The sequence below is a fragment of the Barbatula barbatula genome (genome assembly GCF_947034865.1).
Source record: "Barbatula barbatula genome assembly, chromosome: 4".
NCBI lineage: Eukaryota > Metazoa > Chordata > Actinopteri > Cypriniformes > Nemacheilidae > Barbatula > Barbatula barbatula.
In genome coordinates this window covers 9,694,337-9,715,835 of record NC_136768.1, presented here as the reverse complement: position 1 = coordinate 9,715,835, position 21,499 = coordinate 9,694,337, and the positions used below count along the sequence as shown (strand labels likewise).

General features: G+C 38.5%; 1 protein-coding gene and 1 long non-coding RNA gene across 3 annotated transcripts in view; both read right to left on the bottom strand.

Moving 5' to 3' along the window:
• Nucleotides 1-4,221: 4,221 nt before the first annotated feature.
• On the bottom strand, nt 4,222-4,696 carry LOC306893174. Its single transcript, XR_013786549.1, has 3 exons — nt 4,578-4,696; nt 4,405-4,476; nt 4,222-4,318 (listed from the first exon to the last, which is right to left on the bottom strand). It is a non-coding gene; the product is annotated as an uncharacterized lncRNA (long non-coding RNA).
• Nucleotides 4,697-14,090: 9,394 nt separating this feature from the next.
• syt1a (synaptotagmin Ia) overlaps nt 14,091-21,499 on the bottom strand; it is a 69,487-nt gene continuing 62,078 nt past the window's right edge. For both annotated transcript variants that reach the window (XM_079454134.1, XM_079454135.1), the window contains exons 8-9: nt 16,464-16,597; nt 14,091-15,357 (exon numbers count right to left, since the gene is read on the bottom strand). In XM_079454134.1, coding sequence (XP_079310260.1) covers nt 15,148-15,357; nt 16,464-16,597 — 344 coding nt within the window. In that variant the 3' untranslated portion in view covers nt 14,091-15,147. The remainder of the gene's footprint in view (nt 15,358-16,463; nt 16,598-21,499) is intronic.

Sequence of the window (21,499 nt, the reverse complement as noted above, 5' to 3'; positions counted from 1 at the left end):
GTGAGTGCGAGACGGCTTCAGCTTGAGTTCCCGCCCTGCATTGTAAATCAAAACGTGATTGGTCGTAGGGGAAACGTGCCGCGATTGGTCAGCACCGTGAGACCGCTGTCCGATTGCCTCGAGTAGATAGTGGGCGGAGTCCACCTATTTGTGGATTGTGCGCACGTCTTGACGTTAGGAATGTTTCAAAATCCACAAATGCACAGAGAGCCATCCACAAATGCGTGCACTGATCCACAAATGCGTGCACTGATCCACAAATGCGTGCACTGATCCACAAATGCGCAGAAAGCAATCCACAAATGTGCAGAAAGCGATCCACAAATGTGAAGAAAGCGATCTACAAATAAATATCATTAAAATACATTTGTTAATAATTTTTATTTGCAAATCTCATTGTATTTATTTGTGAATTGCATTTATTTTTGTGGAACGTCTAACATATATTTATGGTTCGCTTTTTGTGCATATGTGGATTTAAAAAAAATTTGTGAAACTCTATATTTATTTGCGAATCGTAGTTTATTTATTCAGAATAATGAAACAAATCTGACCCCATACACGTGGGTCTGGTGCGCGGTCCTCAGCTGGCGGTGTATTTGCACATTCCTCCTCCACAATCCTCACCTGCACTTGCTGTCCTCAGAGGACACATCTTTAACATCAGAGGCTATGATGACATCTTCTTTAACGTTATTTTCTCTGCCTGGATTGTTTATCGTGCCAGCACAGTTTAAATAAACAGCATAAAGGGGATTTAATTATTTTATCTTGTGATATTATAGATTTCACTTCAATAATAATATAAACCGTTATCTATTTTATAGGTTTATTCCGTGCGTTTACTTTCTTTGTTAAAGCATTGATCGTTGCATTGTGAGAACTAAAGATGGTTTGTGTGAGCTGTATATAAAAAGTCCAATAATTGAAAAAAATTGAAATGGTTTTTAAAAATAACAATAGTTTGTTTTCTCTTCACATTGTGGCTTCCAAATAACGGACAACTGTGGTGTTAAGAGTCGGGAAGAGTTTTGGGAAGCTCTGATGTTTCCTTTTGCTTCACGGCTTTCCTACATCCAGCTATGATTGGTGTAAGGTGAGAACAACATAGAGCTGTGATGGCATTAAACAGTTCTATCGCATTACAAAACAGACCGAACTAAACATGATGCTAAGGTAAACTAACAGACAATATCTGTATATTTGACATTCAGCTTTGTGATTGGTCTCCATTGTTAAAGCACAGAGTCAGAGAATCCCAGATCTATAAAACGAAAGAAAACACATCATGAGAACATTATGAACAGAGTCATTGCCCTTGACCTCCTTGTATTTTGTTTTTCAGACAAACTTGTGAGATGAAAGATGTGCAGCTATTGCATTCCACCAATACCACCTCTGTTCTCCAAACGTCTATCTTCATGGTTACAAAGAGTTTATGGGAGACCTTTTGTCAATCACAAGCGGGCTATAATTGGCGTGTTATGTCATAGAATAAAACTTGAAAATATTTACCAGAGACCTTAATTCAGGCGATTTGCCAAAAACCCATAAACATTGGAGCGATTGAACCGGAAGTCCTAAAATATGAACTCGTTTCAGGGTTTTGCATACAAAAATACGTCATCTCTGAGCCTCCCTATAGACTTGTTCGACTTGATGCCGCAAGATCAGACAGGCTGATGAAATCAAAGTACTGCAAACTTTTTACTCGCGGTACTTTGATTCCATTCACCTGTCGGATCTTGCGCCAAGTCGAACAAGCCTAATATAGCCAAAGTGTATAGCTACCTAGAGGCGAACTCTGGAGCTTTTGGGGAGAAAATGCTTGATAACTGACATGGTTTCTAGCGAACAAAGGCTTTTATCATCATGTATTATAACATTCATTAATTTCTTTAACAATGCAGCTGAAATTGCCATCGCGACAGAAGAAAGCCAATAGCTTTAATCCCAAACACAAAAGATATTTAGAATTTAGGTAACCGCACAGCCCCCATTCACTTTTATTGAAACCAATGCAAGTGAATGGGGGGCTGGTTACAACATTCTTCAAAATATATTTTTGTGAAAGAAAGTCATACATACAGGTTAAAAAATGACAAGAGTGTGATTAAATGATGACAGAATTTTCATTTTGAACTACTCCTCATCCAATCTCATTAATACTTGTTGGCAATTATAGCGCAAATCTCTCACTTACCTCTGGTCAGAAATAATACAGTAACCAAATCAAGATCTTCCGAGTGGGACTTCCTAAAAGATAATCAAAACTAAACTCATTCCATCAACTCAAACAAAATACTACCAAAAACTTAATGAATCTTTCGCAATTAACAGACAAGACCGTCTCTCTCTCTTTATCCCAGTTGCACAACATATGACAGTTCACACACTCTTAGATGGTTTTGGTGTTCTTACCTCATTGCTTTCCGCTCATCAATACAAACCAGCCCATTTGGCCATAGTTTAACCTGTGTTTGAAATGTGAAGTTTGATTTTGTTTGCCTTCATACATGTGTGTAAATGAGCAATAGGTCTCTGTGTGGGACATTACATTTTCACCGCAGATCAAATTGGTGAATATGCGTTCTACAGGTATCGCCCAAGAGGGCTTGGAAAAGCCCCACACCTCCATCCATAACGTCACAACCCACCCGGAGTTCTGGATAGAGGACTCTGAGCCTCGTTTAATTCACGTAGATTAAGAATTGATGAGATTGGTAAAATAAAAATCAGCCAAAACAAATGGTCATTAAAGGAACAGTATGAATTACGCCATTAGAGGTCGCAAAACAATTACAAAGGCATGGCTTAACAACACCGTGAAGGAGTATAGAATGATGAGAGTTTAAATCTGTGCCCCCAAAATAACCAGCCACAACGTGCTGGGAGCAGTGGTCCACTGGCGTCAGCCAACATAACCTTAGACTATTTGGTTTAGGGTTTAAGTCCAGGTTGACCTACTTTGTGTGCTCAGTGACACTTCTGCAATCTAGATGTATACAATCAAACGTGCTTAAGACCCATTGGTGCAGACGCATGAGCACTTACACGGGATCAGAAGCTTCTGGGTTCATGTCCAGCTCGACAGAGAATTTGTAGCATTGTACATTTCTGATGCGATCAAAGTGGCATGAACAAAAGATGAATGTGCCAAGAGTGTGTGGGACCTGGTGGCACAGAGGATATCAGCACTAACACTGATCAGGAGGTCCAGGTTGTAAGAATTAGCATACTGCTGCATTTTTCTAAAATAAAAGACGAACAAGCCATGGGAACCTCCACAAGTGTGCAGGACACAATGGCTCAGTGGTAAGTGCACTGACATTGGACAATGTGGTTTAGGGTTCAAGACCAGGTTCTTAGAATGTGCATGAGTATGTGTTTTACCCACATATCTAAAATGTAAAATGAATATGCCAGGAGAGCACCTAGATGCGTGCAGGATCAAGTGGCTCAGTGATAAGAGCACTGACAGGTCATCGGGTGGTTCAGGGTTCAAGACCAAGTTCTCAAGCGTTTGGGTGTTCCTGTTCTTTTCCTACGCATCTGAAAGGTATACCGAAAGAAGAACATGCCTGGAGTATCGACAAAAACCTGCGGAACCCAGTGGCTCAGTGGTAAGACCACTGAGAGCGGACCGGGTGGTTCAGGGTTCAAGACCAGGTAAGCCTTTGTTTGCTTGTGCACTTTTCCTACGCATCTAAAGGGTATAACAAAAGACGAACACGCCAGGAGCATCGTCAGAAGTGTGCAGAACCTAGTGGCTCAGGGGGTATGAGCACTGACACTGAATCGGAAGATTCAAGGTTCAAGGCCAGGTGGCTGACATGCACACGTTGACCGTAATCCGTAACACACAGGGTGGCTGACCCATGTGTGAAATGCGCAGTCCAATAAAGGGTATACCCGCAGAAGGGGGGAAGCACCGGAGCGTGTCTCTCCCCGAGATTCCAGAGTGTGTAAAGAGGGGGTTATGCTCCAGATTCCAATATTTGGGCCTAAAAAAAATAAAAAATTGCCTCAAAAAAATTTTAAGCATACCACCCCCCTGCACTGCCGCTCGAACTGACTATCGCATGGCATTACAGTACCGTGAGAATTATTCAAGTGTATGCGGTCGACACTTGACACTCTCTTTCCTGGTAATGTGATGTCATCCGCTAATCGGTTTTTGCGGAACCGCATGAAGTTGAACACACCGATTGACTCCACTTACCTCCTCTAACAGGTGCAGCTCCGCCTCCTTGGTATCAGGCTCCGCCTCCTCGGTGTCAGGCTCCGCCTCCCTGGTGTCAGGCTCCGCCTCTTCGTGCTGCAACACATAAGAAATGTCAGAACATTCAAACAAGCCCGGCTGGAACAAAGGACCAAGATGTTTAGTGCCTTTAGAGCTCATACCTCTTTATTCACTGCGACCTGCACACTCTAGAGGTCAGTTCTCCACATAATTGTATATTTTTCTTCATACCCCTGCAACACATAAGAAATGTCAGAACATTTAAACACACCAGGCTACATACAGGGCCCACAGTTACATACAACCCCACCGCCTTCACAGCTTCAACACTTACCTCATCTTTTCATGCAGCATCCTGCTCGAACCTCTTACTGGTGGTGCTGCTCCACCTCTTTGGTGTCAGGCAGGCTCCTCCTACCTTCTACTCATCAGCTGGGGCTTAAACCAAGGCTTCTCTGTCTCTACAACTCTGCATTGAGTCCATTGATCTAGAGCCCTATGATCTGCACGATGTGGGAAAACATGGAAGGAACAGCGTAAGCGCAATTCTACTATTAAAATATGTCCTCTGCTTGTCCCAGTGAATGATGCCGTGAAAGATGTGGTTTTCCTGCCATTAGGGGGCGGTGTGCATCAGCCGCATGACGTCATCAAATGCGCCTCTTTCTCTCGCCTCTGAGCTATCAAGCGCTCAAGTTAGTTTTGCGACCGGTTTATCGCTGAAGCAGAAGTCTAGGCGGGAAGATTTGAAACTGCCGTGATAAATTTGAGAGGTTCTAGACGCCTACGTGTGGTTGAAATTCAAATCTGAATATAGGAAAACGTGTTAATATGTGCTAAGCACTTGTATCTGACAATGTATTTTGTATATGCACATGTGACTATTTTTTTCTGCAACTTCAAAAGACAGATTTGTGAGTTTTGTCCACGACTGCAAATCTCAACATTCAACTTCAGTTTTCACATTGGGGCTGTGAGTGAACATGTTAGTTTACAGGTACAAACACTTACTTTAAAATGTCACAAATTAAAATCGACATGCTCTCAAGTTTTGCTACTGATTTATATTCATATCAAAACGTACAGCGTGACCTCTCGGTACAGAAATTTGAAAAAAGGAGGAATGGCGCCCATTTTCGTACCATCTTCTCATGCTCAAAGTCAAGTCAGAACGCGGCTTCAGTTGCACACTTTAACACTTTACAAGCGTGACACTGATGGATTCGTCTGTATCGCACTTTACGAGGATACGAACACGTGAACTTCATCCACAGAGCTGATCTGAGTTTATTTTACAAGCGTTTCACTGTTTGGGTGAAGCCACCATCAAACACACTGAACCTCAAGGGTTTTTGCGACGACCCGCCAAAATAAAAGTTCGCTCAATGAAACATTTCTTCTTCAAGTAAATTTATAAACTGAAGTTAACCCTACCGTGTATTTTAACACGTACTATAGTTAGGTTAAACAAAACAATTTGACTATAATGACATAATTATTGTATTTAGAATTTTTTCATGGGAAATGTTTTTACTATTGTAAAGTAAAAAGGAATTTGGGAAAAACTAAAAATGATATGGACGTAATGTATCCATCTGTAACATTAATGTCCTTTTGTATTTTACCTGCCTATTCATGTTATGAGCTACACTTTTCATACTCGTGCTATAGCCATTTGGCCTGTACTACAAAACTTTAAGCTTCTGTAGCACTGCCCTGTGACTTCATATATGTTTGATGTCACCCATAGATAGCATGCTTTTGTCTCTTAGTTTTTAATAATTAATTGTATAATGCATATGAGAATTGATTTGCATTCATTAATAAAGTATTAACTGAAACTAGACTACGAGTATTAAGAAAATGCAATGCAGTACAACATGTAACAACAAAAAACAATCTTGTAAATTCATACCACTGAAAGAGCAGGTCAAGATGCGCACAGGAACGTTGGTTTTGTTTCTCTATGTCACTGTAGAGCAGAGATATAAATATATTATTTGTTGTATTTAATTGCAGGCGGGATTTTTTGTGTAAAATGAATAGTTAATTGCATCTTCATTTCTCAATTTCAGAATGAGATACGAAAGGAAAGGAATTCAGATGCAGTCGGGATAAAAAAATGCTTCTTTGGCATAATGCTTTAACTATGACTTTACCAACTTACCATTTTTTAAAGATTCACCCAGTGCACCATATTTGTGATTTGACTCCTCTATGAATAGAAAAGGCACATATTGCCACTGCAGGATATCATTAAACCAATCAAGAGATTGCAGGAGGCACACTGCTATCCGGAGGATGCATGCGGTAAGGTGAGGCTGCATATTAATAAAGCATTGCCTTTGTGGACATTAGAGCTCTCACCCTGTGAGTGGAATGCTTGATACGGCACTAATGCTTCAGTAATTGCTTCATCCCCCATTCTAGCGTTGCAAGACAGGCATTCCTTTAAATTCGCATTTTCATGGAGAAGCAAACAAATTCTTCTTGAAAGAGTCAAGACACAAACATTAGTGACCTTCAACACTGCAAAGACACAATACTCACCGTCTACCTGTAAATCACACCCATTCTGTGTGTAATGTCTCCTATGCTTGCTCTAGACTTTGAATTTAATGCAAGCAAATATGAAAATTGCCTTCCATAGATTCCGTTTATATATTTGCCTTCCATCGAATATTCTGGTTTAAAAATCCCAGCTAGGTGAAGTTTTGATATTTGCTAACATTTTCTGCTTTCCTTCAAGTGGAAAAGGTAATTCTCTGTCCATAAATGAATGTGAATGTTCAACTTAGACATATACGTTTTACTGATAGCTAATGTACACCAGCATCACTGAAACAGGCAGTTCCAGAACTTTCAGCAAAGCACTCTCACCCTCTTATATGATTCAGATTTCGCATGGAAAGCTAAATCAAGGATCAAACCAGAAACAATTTGAAAACTGGCCAATTTGACCACACCTCCTGGAATTGATATCAGGCAGCTATTAACATAAAGTGGATCTGACTGGATTAATAAGGAAATAAACAACCAGAATGTCCTCTAACTAGAGTACTGAAACACAACCAATAAACATGTCATCTATACACTTTAAGATAACATTTTACTGTCAATTCAGTGTAAATAAATTGTGTCTGTAGCTGTTATGATTATTTTACAAAGATCTTTGTCAAAGTAAAAAATAAATAACGCTGACTGAATTAATAAATGGAGACAATGCAGTTTAAATATGAATTCATGGCTCAGTGACACTTTTTTATGCCCGTTATAAGAAATAAAATCCCACCTCAAGTAGGTCAGCATCGGCCTTTGTGTGTCCAACAACTTTACTGGAATCATGTGTATTATCAAACTTCATCTGACCAACTGTTAAACATTCACAGGACATCTAGAACCAGTAGCCTACTGTATTCAGTCTGTATTTGTTACAAAACATGTGACAATAGAAAAAGTTGTGGCTTTGCTAACATTGCTCTTGCGCTTATTTTTCACATATTTTTCGTTGATAAACATTAAGGATGTAGAAAGACCGCAAAGAACAACTGGAACCCACAATTGTAACAGGTATTAACATGCATTTCATTGGAAACATTTAAAAACAAACCAAAGATTTTGTTGAGTTTGTTAAGGTTGTTACAAGCTAGTCTCACAGAGATGTGCCCTCTGGTGGTCTGGAGTCACAAAACATCAGGAAAGTGGCATGAGTCTGGCTAGCTTTAATGAGAAAACCATAGACCTATCACAAAAGTATCTATTATTGCTGTATAGAATGACATAATATGATTGGATTATGATGTTCGTTCATTTTATCACGATAATCATTGAATCTCCTCCTAACAAACAGAATTTCTACCAAAAAATTACATGAGGATTTTTTACTCGCTGTATTCTGAAGGATTTATAACTCTTCTCAAAAATGTGCACTCATGCTCGAGTTTGATCGTACACTTGGTCACAGGTCTCATCTCGCATTGACTACACGGTCTAGCAGACCTTGGAGATCTACTCCGAGATGAAGCAGCAGGCTGCTGAGGAATTTGTAAGTAATGGTGCGAGGTGGTCAAAGTTATGTATACCGAAATGCATTTGATCTTGTGGAGCTGATAGCATGGGGACCCCCACAAACACACGCTTCCTCTCTTATCTTGTTCTTAAAGGAGCCCATATCTCATTATCAGCGCTCCCATGTGCTTACTCCTGACAGCCAATCTACTGTGAGGATAACTCTACAGGCTTCAGTAAACCTGAAACGGAGGATTTTGAATTAAAACCTATGGAAGTGATGTTTCACCTTTGATATTTTAGACTTGGCCTCAAAATGCATGCAGGTAATAGTTAAACACACAAGCTATGTATGGATTACTCTACTGTTTATCCTAGTGTTTATTCTTTACGCTTTAAGCAACACCATCACAAAATAAAAATTTGTTAGCCTCATGTTTAGTTTCCAGTATATCATAAGTGACTAGTTGTAGATTTATGTATATTTAGTCTGAAACCTCAAAATTGAAGCTCAATAGAAGCATTTGATTTTTGTATTGTCCTATTTCAATCTTTTTCAGCAATTAAACGGAAAAAAACAAACCAATCAATAAGTCAATTAGATTACATTTACATTTCAAAGACAGAAAGAGAACAGAAACAAACACTTACCACTAGCTGTTTATATGACCATCAATCCCTGATAGCACACATTTGTTTTATTGTTAACTCATCTGCAATACGTCTCTGAGACACCTAGATATAGACATCTAGAAGATGTTTGGAATATGTTAGTGTTTTAAAATGTATGTAAAACTGCCCTTTCTAAGACATCTATTAGATATGTCTACACAGCAGATGTTTTTCAGGTAGTATACTATTTTTATTTTTCATACAGTAGTATGGCACATGTGCAGTATTTGCTAGTATTAATCTAGTATTGTACTCCATACAGTGGAACATCGTAACTTCACAATATAACAAGTAGATTTCCTGCAATCGGTGTGTGTGTGTGATATGTCTCCAGATGTCTTGTGCTGTTTTGAACCGAGCCCTTTAGGGGACATCTCGGGAATTACATTTCTGAAAATGTTTGCAGCAGGAGTTAATGCAAAAAATCCAGCAAAAAATCCATTACATTCCTGTCCCCTAAGGGGCTCCATAGGTTTATCTTACATTAGCATAACATTGAAAAAACACTATACCTGCGTCATTATCAGGACACCCCAACTGTCCTTGTATTGTAAATGGCTTAATAAACTTGTTTATTAAATAATCGAAGGTACTGTGAGGGGTAAATTTAGGGCAGGGGTCGCAACCCGTGGCTCATTGTAGTCTTTATAAGGCCCTGTTTATGCCTGGTCTTAAGATGCGTTTTGGTCGATCGGATCATAAGTGGACGAAAGAAACACACGTTTACACTTGCTGCTGTAATCCGTCTATATTGTCCACTTTTGTCATGATTTCTTCAAGAAATATCTGAAACAGCATACACATTAACCAAGCCATACAGCTGGGTAAATGTATTTACTTTTTCAGATATTTCATTCGAATAGAACGAAATAAGTGCATGCAATGTACATATGAGCACGACCGGAGAGGACAGAAAAAAACAGAGCAGCGGTTTTATTTCTGCTTTGACAGATGTGAGACAGCGCTGAACACTGTATGCGTGCGTGTGTTAGAAATGGAATGGTGAGAAAACATTATGCTTGGGAAGTTTTTTGTCTTTAAACCAAACTTTTAGGTCTTTAGCCGGCATAGTTTAAATACTGTCTGGCTAGCGAGCTTCTCATAATGTTTATGCATGATGTCCGTATGAGGCAAAAACAGAAGCCAAAACAAAAGTTCACAGAGCTGAAGCCTGCGACGCTACTCTCCGATTGCAACACTCCCACTTATTGCCAGGGACGAAAATGTATAAATTGCTAACTACCTTACATGCGTAACAACCTGCGTTATAGTAATTTAAAGGTTACATATATTTTGCTGCAAATTTAATTTGGTGGGAGGGGGCCCAAAATGGTTTTTTTTGGTCGCAAAGGTTGCCCACCCCTGGATGTGTTCAGTTCGTTCTTTCTCCCTGAGACATCTGGTCTCAAAAATTGACCTTGCTTGAAATGTCACGGTCATTTACCGACGTGACAACCCCTCTGCTGTCATCTATTTTATTCTAACCAATATTGATTATTTTACATCTCAAGGCACACTGGAATGGATCTTTTAAAACCACTCCTACAAGTCTAAAACCATAATTCACACTTCTTTTAACAAAATACATCCTATAAATGTTTCTGAAATGTATGTCTGCTGGAAAAATGATGCTCATATACAGTTATAAAAAATATATAACATTGTTACCTACAGGTCCATTTTTGTAAAGAACATGGCAATCTTTGGATGTCATTCAATCAGATGCAATTTCCAGTGGATGACCCTTCAAAGACAAAAAAGCTCTTGAGAAATTTCTGTATCAACAGGAAATAAAACATTTTTATTGAACATTTGTGTATATGAAGTTATATAACAACAGTCAGAAACTCCACAGAGTGAATCACTACACAAAGTGAAACTAAATTGTAAAACACCTCATCAAAAATGAAGGTATACACAGCAATATAACTGTCAGCTGGCCGCTTGGGCCAGCAGTATGGCAGGGAAAACACCCCGAACAGTTCTACAAGATTACAGAGAAAATTTCCACACACAAAAATACTCAAGCAGGCAGTTGATATACACAAAGGCAACTAGGATTTCCCTACAGCATCGGATTCTAATTCTTTACACAGCTTTTTCTTGAAAGGTTACATGTGGCTTTTTGTCGACGTCGAGTATCAGAGTATTGTTTGGGAATTTTCTTATGTGGCGCTTACTGGGTGCAGTTGTCAGAGCGGTTGGCGTGCTCTGGTAAGCTTGAGAAAAAGATAGCATTGCTTTGCAGGGTTAGAAATGGCTTTTCATACTACTTTACAAACCTCTGAAGTGCAATAAGCAATGCTGTCTTTTACTGTTCTGTATGTCCAGTTCTGGAATTTTTTTGACGAGTAGACACCTGATATTGAAATCCCCCTTAAGAGATAAGTAGATTACTGCTATAATTCTCGAAAACGGCATTTTATCCTTGTTTTTTTAAACAAGAGTTGTATATATATTAAGATATTGTAGATAAATGAGATTAGATAAGTTAACATAGGAGTTGCTTTAGTAGAGTAATAATTTGTACCTATAGTTGCGAGTATACGTTAAAGATGTCTGGAGTTCTCGTCCAGGTTAAATCTCTCCGACAAGGTAAGAAATCATATTCAGCTATGAATGAAACACACGAATCAATATTTATTGCAACATTGAAATGAAAGTGCCAACTATAATTGGTCCCACAAGAAGAAGTAAAAACAAAACACACAGTCCATACTGTACATTCTGATTTCCATAATAAATATAAAATGGTGTTCAATAGGGCACTAAAGGAACAATAACCAGATAATAGTCATGAATGTCATTATAACAGCGGTAACAAAATGGTACAGCCAATCATTAATAGTACAACATATAAGTTTCAATAACAAGATACAGTTCTCTTATATCCATGGTGATGAGGAAATTATATCAGGACAAATATAAAAATATATACACCTATTTTGGATGGGTATGGATTTTAATATATGTATATCTTCATTTATATATAGAAATTCTCATGTTTAGATTACATCCTAAACATTTACCCAAATATTTGGATGGTCGGATCTGTGTGCAGGAAAAATGGGGAAAAGAAATGGAGGAATCCCTAACGGGTTTACACATCTTGAGCTACACACTACACACAGTGTACATGTGCTGTGACCTTACTAGACTACGCTCTATGGAGTACATTTAACTGTATAGGGTTTTGTTTTTTGTGTTTTTTGTCCCCCCGTTGGAACACTAGGGAATGAACATACAAATATTGCACAGTGCTCAACAAAATGCTGTGTGAATCGACCCGCGCGCGCTTGGAATCATCTTGCCTTCTTGTCGCTGCGCCGGCACACGGTTATTAGAAACTGACGATGCTTGACTGATGTGCTTTCGTTAATTCATTTGCACTCCGTTTATGCAATAGAGGAATGGTAGCACAACATCACTATAGTACAAGGTGGTCGCTACCTACTGAGAACTACAACGCTAAGCACACACCGCAGTCACAGTGATACACAAAGCCGTCTCTAAAGACTCCTATGGAATGACAAACAGCTTTTTTTCTTCTTTTTAGTTTTAAGGTACAGTGCCATCACCTACATAGTAACATTGAAAACACTTAGTAACTCCGTCTGAAGCTAGCATCTAGTGTACACAAGAGGTTCCTCCGAGATAACTCATGGTTTTAATGGACTAAACTCCTATTCACCCACTTGTTAGACCCGTAGTAAAGGACATAGAATGTAACGTAATCACCTGTGCAGACCATTAACTTTTACGGTTGTTGTTAAAGATTGGCTAATGCTTGTGGTGTTAAACTTGGCCGAGACGTTAAAAACCGGCCGTTGTTGCTTTCGTGTGGTTTTGATTGAATATACTGTGCAAGCTGAGCTCTTGGACGTGAGTTGGAGCTCATTTTCCAACCTGATGTCCTACATGAAACTTTTATAGATGGTACAGTGCAAAACAGTAGCCACAGGGGGAAAGGATTGGCAGTTAAGCATGGCTAACTCTATTCTCACTGTCAGAAGGCAACAAAAAGCAAAGACTGCTGTTTAGGGCACCATTGTGGCCAAAATACATTGTTCCTCAATGAACCAAAGTTACAACCACTATTCTAAGTGGAGTGTGCATGGAGGGAGGGTTCACGTACACTTGGTACCTCCCTGAAAAGAATGGCAGTGTTTAAAAGCTCGCCTCTCCTCCGCCAACGTCGTATAATATGTTGACTCATCTGGACTGACCACTTCAATTGTGCCGGTCCCTCAAAGGTTGATTACCTTTTGATTGAAGGCAAGGGAGTCTTTTGAAATAGACGCCCCGGTGTAAATAGAACTCCCCCCCCCATTACCCAGCCTTTAGCAAAGATCGTAAAAAAAATCATGCAGTTACCAAAAATATTCAGACGACTTGACTTAATCTAAAAAATAGTAGTCCTAAAGCTAGAGTCAAAACTCTTGGTTTCAATTTTTGGAGGCTGAACCGTAAATCTTCAACAGAACAAGACTATTAAAAGGAAGCAGTTCACAAACACATTGTTAATCAAGCTTCAAGGACACAATGGCTACAGCTTTTGACTGTCCCATAAATTGTCGGTTCCAGTTTTGTAAAGGAGACCGATTGGATTTGGGAAGATAAAAGGCTTTCAGAAATAAAAAAAAACTTAAAATAAAAAAAGCTGCAAACTGGGGACCCGTTTTACTAAAAGTTAACAGCATCACCATTTGAAGGTCTGTTGGTATGAGAAATGAAAAAAGAAAAGGCTGATTGGTTTTCGTCAAGTAACAATTCCTGTATATATAGTAGTTTAAGAAGCGAAGCGCACAGGTCCTCAGTTTGAGAAATGAGTACAAAAACGTTATTACGAAATCATGTGCTTGTATAATTTCCAGCAGCATATTACATTTATATCATGAAACCATATTAGTTAATGGCCTTTGTGTTGTGTGTGTATTTCATGTTAACATGAAGCGAAATATCGTCCTTTACGAAGTGAGTTTACCTCCACTAGCATCTTGCAGATTGGAATTCTTTAACTGGTAAATATGTATCTATATATATATATATATATATATATATAGATTTACAGTTAGGTCCATAAATATTTGGACAGAAGCACCTTTTTATTTTATTTTAGCTTTAATTCTTCACTTGTGGATGTTGTGAAGGTGATTTTCTTTTTCATGGATAGGATAATGTCATCATCCACCAACTGCTTTGAATTTTTTTGTTGCTGAGATTAGCGGTGTGTTTTGTTTTCACATAAATGAACCAAATTGTTGATTTGGCCGGTCTTAATGTTCCTGGCATCTTTCTGGTGGATTTTTGTGTTTTTGAAATCTAACTATGGTCTGTATCCCTTGCATGGAGATCTCCCCATGATGTGGGTTCACAGCATCAGCTTCCAAATGCAATCACCGCACGTCGAATAAACTCCAGACCTTTAGCATGCTTCATTCATGATTTAAGGAGAAGCCCATACCCGTGAAGAAAACAGCTTTTGATTCAACTGTCCAATTACTTTTGGTCCTTTGAAAAAGGGGGGAGCTTCATATTAAAGAGCTAAAGCCTTCCGCTAATCTGGATGAGAATACACTCTAAATAAAGCTCAGAGTGTGCACTTTAAGACAATATCCATTACAAAAATGAATACACTTGGATACACAGCGAAAAGAACAAAAAATTAGCTTCTGTCCAAATATTTATGGACCAAACTGTATATCGTATATTTTAGTGGAATGCAATAAGGTAAAATTCTTAAATCCCGTTATATATAATATTGTCTCTTCTATGTCTGCATTTACATAATTTAAAATAGAACATCTTATTAAAAACATTGAGATATACACAGATTAGGAAACGGGTAACAACATACAAACACATAAACTAGAAATCTTTTTTGTCTGCATACCGATATATACACCTGTGGTACAATAAATTCCTCCAGTCATGCGCTATCTATACAGATCATATTGCTTAAAAGAAGGGGGCATTTGGTTGGGGATTTTAAGGTCATGGATGGCGGTGAAACGATTAAGGAGAGGGAAAAGTTTTTTTGACAGTAAGGATTCGAAACTGAAGTGACAACACAACATCTCGAGGAGATAGGTCGTCCAAATACAGAGAATGGCAGTTTTGTAAGACAATAAATAAAAAATGAGGGTGCATGAATCTGAATGAAGGTATTTACACGCACTGGGTAAAGAGCACTACACGGAAAGGTTTGGGGGGTTTGGGCTGCTCTATTTTTTCTGAGCAGCCAGCTGGGAATCCACTTCTTCTTCTGGCTTGAGCACGTGCCACTGAGCGATGGGTCTCCTTGGATTGGCCAGCATGTCTGACCAATGACGGATCTCGGTGCCTGTGCTGTTCAAGCCCACAAACACTTTGCCGATGGCATCGTTCTTCCCAATCTTGTCATAGTCCAGAACAGTTATAACAACTTGAACTTTCTGTAACAGAAATTAAAGAGACACGATTATACAACGGCGTACAGCGATTAGGAACTTCTGACTTTATCGTTCAAAAGCTTGTGTAGAGTTTTATTTCCACAAAGAATACATTTATGACCAAGTTAGCCTTTTGTTTATTTGCACATGTTGTGGTTGCATTATGTTAACGTAAGTTTCACGGTGATAAATATGGTGAACATTTCACAACATTCTTCGAAAATCTAAAATACACAGTGAAGCAACAGTTCGTGTCACGGACCATTTTCACAAATACCACCACAATTATCTCAGTGTGAGAGTCGGTTATAGGGTCTGTTACTCTGTAACAGTGTTGGTCTTTGAAGAGCGTGTTGCCAGATACCAAAAAAAAGGCCACAGAGTGCCATCAAAGAGGTCCTGATAACTACGGTAAATGGTCTTGCAAACACAGAACTTAAGGAAAAAGGTCAGGGTCAATGGCTTCCTCGGAGTTTGCTCAGAGCCAGATTTGTCTAAGCATTGAAAGCAAGCAGACAATATGAACGTCTTCAGAAGAGCCCTTTGATTATCCTTGGATTCCACTGACCAATGAGAACAAGCCTGGGGCCGTTGTTCTCAGGAGCCGAAGCTAATTTGGCATATAATGAAATACTGAGGTATATACAATGAGCTAGGAACTGTTAGTTGAGGAAAGACGCTTTTAGAAGCGCCTGTCTGAACGACGAGGAAGGGCTCTCTGGTTAACAGACCACCAGACACACTTTGCATTCAAAGTAGCTTGCTCGAAGCATAAAATGTATCCTTTGATCCGTGAAATGCTAAATCAATTTGAAGCAATTTTACTCTTATTGCACGAGCAAGCATTGCATCCATTTATTCTCCAACTAATTAGCAACCAAACTTCTTGAAAGCCTCACGCGGAGCTTCATCGCGCTTCCCGAGTTACTTTTTGGGCTTTAGCTGGCCTATTATAGTCTATAAATTTGATGTGCAGGGTTCGTTCAAACAATAATTGTCGACAATAGACATGGAAAATGGGAATTTGCTCTGGATTGGCTGCTGGCGTGTCAGGGCTTGGTACCGGAGCATTGAGACTCAACGAATAAAGACAGAAGCAAGTTCATTACCTGGATTTGTTCGAATGGCACTTCGAAACTAAAAGACTCGTTGTAGTAAGGGTTGAGGGTGTTCTTTTTGATTGTCGTTTTCTTCTTCTTCAGACGCTTGCCGTTCTGCATCAGGTGGATCTTCACGTAGGGATCTAAAAACATGTAAGAACATGTATAATACAGTTGGATATATAAAGTTGTTAAGCTGCTGTGTGTAAGTTAGTCCAGTTCAATGCGATTAATCGTGTTAATCGTGATTAATCAAGTTTTAATCAAAAGATTATGGATGATAGCTCACTTTGAAATACAGTGTAACAGTTGTGGATTGTAATGTATTTAATGGCTTAGCATGCTGAAGTGAAATTTATTTTTAATCGTGATTAAAATTTTGCGCAAAATAATTGTGATTATCATTTTATCCATTATTATGCAGCCCTAAAACCACCAAGAACTCTTATCTGCATAGTTCCCATTGCTGCTTGACACCCACAGCACCATTTAAATCTCCTTTGTGAAGATTTTTATTTACACCTTAACTGTGCATGACAATTGTGTGCCCTGCTGCATCCCAGAGAAAATGTTCCTGTTGCATTACTCACATACAGACACATCAACTTTTGCCTCAAGATTCTATCCATTCTCTCCTTCTATTGTCTGTTCCCATCATGCATCTCTTATCATCTGTTTACCTCACCCACTTCTGCCGCATACGCATCTTTCTTAGAATAGCTTTTTGATTGAAAGCTCACAACACAAATAAAGGATGAAATATCACAAAATATCAGATTTCACGTCTATACGCCCTTCTATTTCTAAACGGAGGAGATTGTGTATTTATTATGTTACACTGCAACCGTAAGGAAGTGGTGATAAGATATTTCATCTGCCTTCATGAGCCATACAATAAAATGGATGTAGAAGCAGTTTTTGAAGTAGTATAAAGGATTTCACAACGTTTTAAAAACCTTCCTTGTCCAATATGTCATTAAAGTCACTCTTTTCTGTACCTCACATTGCTGTACTGTGTCCACGAGGCATTTCAAAAATCTTTGTTTTTGGATCTTAAAGTCACAATTCTTAATTTTCATGAAATATTGCAGCGTTTATAGTAAAAAGCTTATCAATGTTGGTCATTTTCTTTTTAAACTTCATGTACCCTCAAAATCTTCAGTTAAAATCTGAACGTGCACTGCCGCCCTGAAATGACAATCCATCTCAAATGACTTAAATTAAACAAGTTGGCCGGAGCATCCTTTAACTCCTCCCCTGCAACTGCAGCTGCCAGCTTCATTTAGAAATTTCTTCGCACCCATACCATATTAGGAACAGAGAAACAATGTTTCTTTGGTGTGTTGATACCAAATGTACTGTAGATCTATCAACTTTAGACCTAGTGATAGGTGTGTAAAGCGGATGTAAGCTTAGTCTTTCAATGACATACAGTTGGGGTCATACTAGTTGGGGTCATACATAGTGCAACAACTAAATAAGCTATTTCACACACCAGGTGTTTACATACAGTCCGCAAGATAGAATAAATAACAGGATTTATACAAAATATAAATAAATTCATATATGCTTGATTCTTATAGTAACATGGTGTGATGTTTGCTCAATGATCAATTGCTGTTTTATGTTTTTTATGGTTCTCCCTCATTCCCTTGTTTAATCTGAGCCTACACAACTACAGTATAACAAAATAATTTCATGAAAGTCACAACGGAAGACCTGTGACCTCACCAAATGTGATTCATGATATCGAGGCCACACCTGGAAAGCACCAATCCAACTAATTCAGATTATATAGGATGCAATAAGAGCAAAACAGCACCTCCTATTGAACTAATACAAAGACTGCATAATTTAAAAAAGCTTTGCTCCATCAATTAATTCACATGTGACGTTGAACTTGAACTTCCCCTTGCCAAACACTATTAATGGTGATGCTTTAAAGAGGTTGCTTGGCAACAACTTGACTGAGGTTTTGAGGTTATTTTGGAAATCTTTGTGGTTCAAGGAGTTGGCAGATCTTGTAATGTCTTGTGTTTATGTTTCATACAGTCACTTGAGAACCTCATCTAAAAGGATACTAAAAATCCTGGCTCATGCCTGTGATGTGGTGTGTTTTCATTGGCTCTCACATGTAGGCACACAGTCAAGTACGGTCTACAGACCCGTAGGTGTCTCCTAGTGGTAGACTGCATGTACTGCTCCAAAGCTGCTTTGAAGGACATCAAAACCTCCTTCTTTGACCTTATTCATTTTACATCCTATTTTATCCCAATAGACCTCATACTCTAGTGCCAAATTCCAGGTTGATCTTTTTGAAATGGTAAATAATGTGACTTCACCATTATGGTATAAAATACAAGTACTGTGTGTAATATACAGTATACAAATAACGTTCAATAAATAGCATAACTGACATACAGTGGTTTCTGATATTTACAAGTATTATGATATTTATCCCACTTTGAAAAATAGACAGTATAAATGTAACTGCATGTACATGTATACGATGTTATGTGCCATATACACACACATTTTTCAGAGCCATTTTTTGCAAGCAATTGGTCTGGATACAATGTCCCTTCTCCTGTAAACAGTTTTGCTTGTTTTAAATAAATGGGAAGCAAAATAAGATCTCATTCATTAACATTGGTTCCTGTTATCTAATGCAATAACTAACAATGAGCATTATACTTATTTACAGTTTATTGTTCATTCATGGTAGTTCATTGTGAATTAAGCAATGTTATCAAATACAATGTTTAATTAAAAAATATATTCGTACTGTAAACATTAACTAGCACTGTCTACACCGGATGCGACCGGCATCCAGTGTGGACAAAACGTGCATCCAGTGTGGACAAAATGTAAAATAAAAATGGGTTCCAATGCGTGTCTTTTGTCGCGTCGCATTGTGCTGCATCCGGTGTAGACAAAAGTGTAAGACTTAAAAATGCTGAGGAAACACGTGAAATACGTTAACAAACAAAACCTTATTGTAAAGTGTTACTAATAAATCCCATTCAATTTGATATTTTGTTGCAGCTACATTTATAAATAAATAATATTTTATAATCAATGCCTAAATGTATAGTTATAAACCTAAAACATGATGAGCCAAAATACATAAAAGTAAGCAGTGCTCTTTAGAAATTATGAAAATTACATTTATTTAAACTAAAAGAACCGTGTTTAAACAGAAAAAAGCATAAATTATAGTGTTCTGATGAATTGCCCTCCCTGTAGCTGAATCAGAATGCAAACAGTCACTAATTATTGGCATGATCCATGCAGCTATTGTTTCTGATCCTGAACATACCCAGAAATCATTCCTTTGAGAATAACTCCCCCATTCCAACAATTAACTAAATTATTAACCACTTCCACATAAATAAACTACACAAATGCACACACAGTTTTTCAGTAGGGAACTTACTGAGGATTTTGTCAAAAATATTTAACAATATAAACCTGAGCCCAAAAACCCAGCAATTGACAGTGAAAGCACCCTTAACCGCACAATTTTCGCACAGGGTTTGATCGATCTGGCAAACAACCAATGCAACAGGCCCAACAATGACTCGCGGTGGGAGGTTTGGGGGCTGCCGTTATCACATCGCGAAAACTACAGTCCTCCAAACACAACGCTTTAAATAGACACATAACACATTATTTTCAGTACTGCGTTGGAGTACCTCATGAAACGTGACTGACGGTTTATAGCCAGCTATAAGTGGAATACTAATGGACTAGAGAAAGTTTGTTCTAGCCTGTGGTGGAAATTGCGTGTGCCCTCTGTCTGAATGATGAGGAGGGGCTCTTGGTTCCCGGCAGGTGGGACTGATGCTGATGGTCTGTCTGCTTCCCTGACAGCAGGGTGAGATGGACCAGGTGCGACAGAATCAGTGGGGATGAGGGTGGATGGATGGAGCAGGCTGAGGCGATCTTTCACAAGTAGTTATGAGACAGATGAGGACTGATTTCTGAATGCTGAGCTGTAAATTGACATGGTGAAAATGTATTCATATATTCACCAGAGCTGTATTACTTCAGCTGATAAAGCGCACAAGCGCAGGTTCAGGAAATGCAGGAACATTTCAAGCTGCATTTCAGTGTTTTTGGATTGGTGGCTGTAAATGATTGTTTGTGCATAACATGACTTTAAATGTGAACGATATAGTCAAGGGAGTTTGTATTAACATACAGACAACCTGGTAAAGCTAAGGGGTTGTGTTTTCATTTGCATAATATGTTTTTCAGGGTGTATTCAGTGAAGAATAATGTAGGTTTGAACTGTATCCACAAGTTTCGAACGGAAAGGAAACGCTACAATATTACTGGTTAAACTTTTCCCTGCCGACATGGCCTTGGATATATCAGCAGAAAAAGATTATTTGAAAGTATTTAAAAGTTTCATGAAACGTAATATATCATGTAATATACTATGTTTGCGCAAACTTGCAAATGATGAAAATATGAAATAGATATACACATCCCACCCGAAACAGGACAAGAAAACAGTAAAGAAAAGATTGTGCCTTATGAAGAACCGACTGATTAAAAGCCCACATTTGTGTTGCTTCAGTGTGCAGACATTTATCCCTTTAGCAAACATGAAAATATATAAATGGGTAGTTGACAAATAAACCAAACCATGTGTCCTGTGGTGTGACAGCAAAAAAAAACGTAATATATAATATAATTTATCGAGATTTATCGTCATTGTTATTTTTCTTATATTTTACTGTCTCGCAAATCAAATATTAACCTTTAAAACACACGTATCTAACATACTGACAAAAAGGTTTCAAATGAATTGTGAGGATGCACCATTCAGAATCATGGTATGGTTATAAACGGGAAACCTACAGTGTCACATGACTTTGTAAATGGTCACAAAACCATTCAGATGCTTTATTTCATTTTAAAAGAAAGTGTGTAGCTTCCTTACAACTATCAGCCCCCCGGCCCCCTTCTTCAAGGACAAAAAAAATGTATTCGTTATTTGCCCTATCGTTTTACTGATGATTATGAAAAAAAACTTT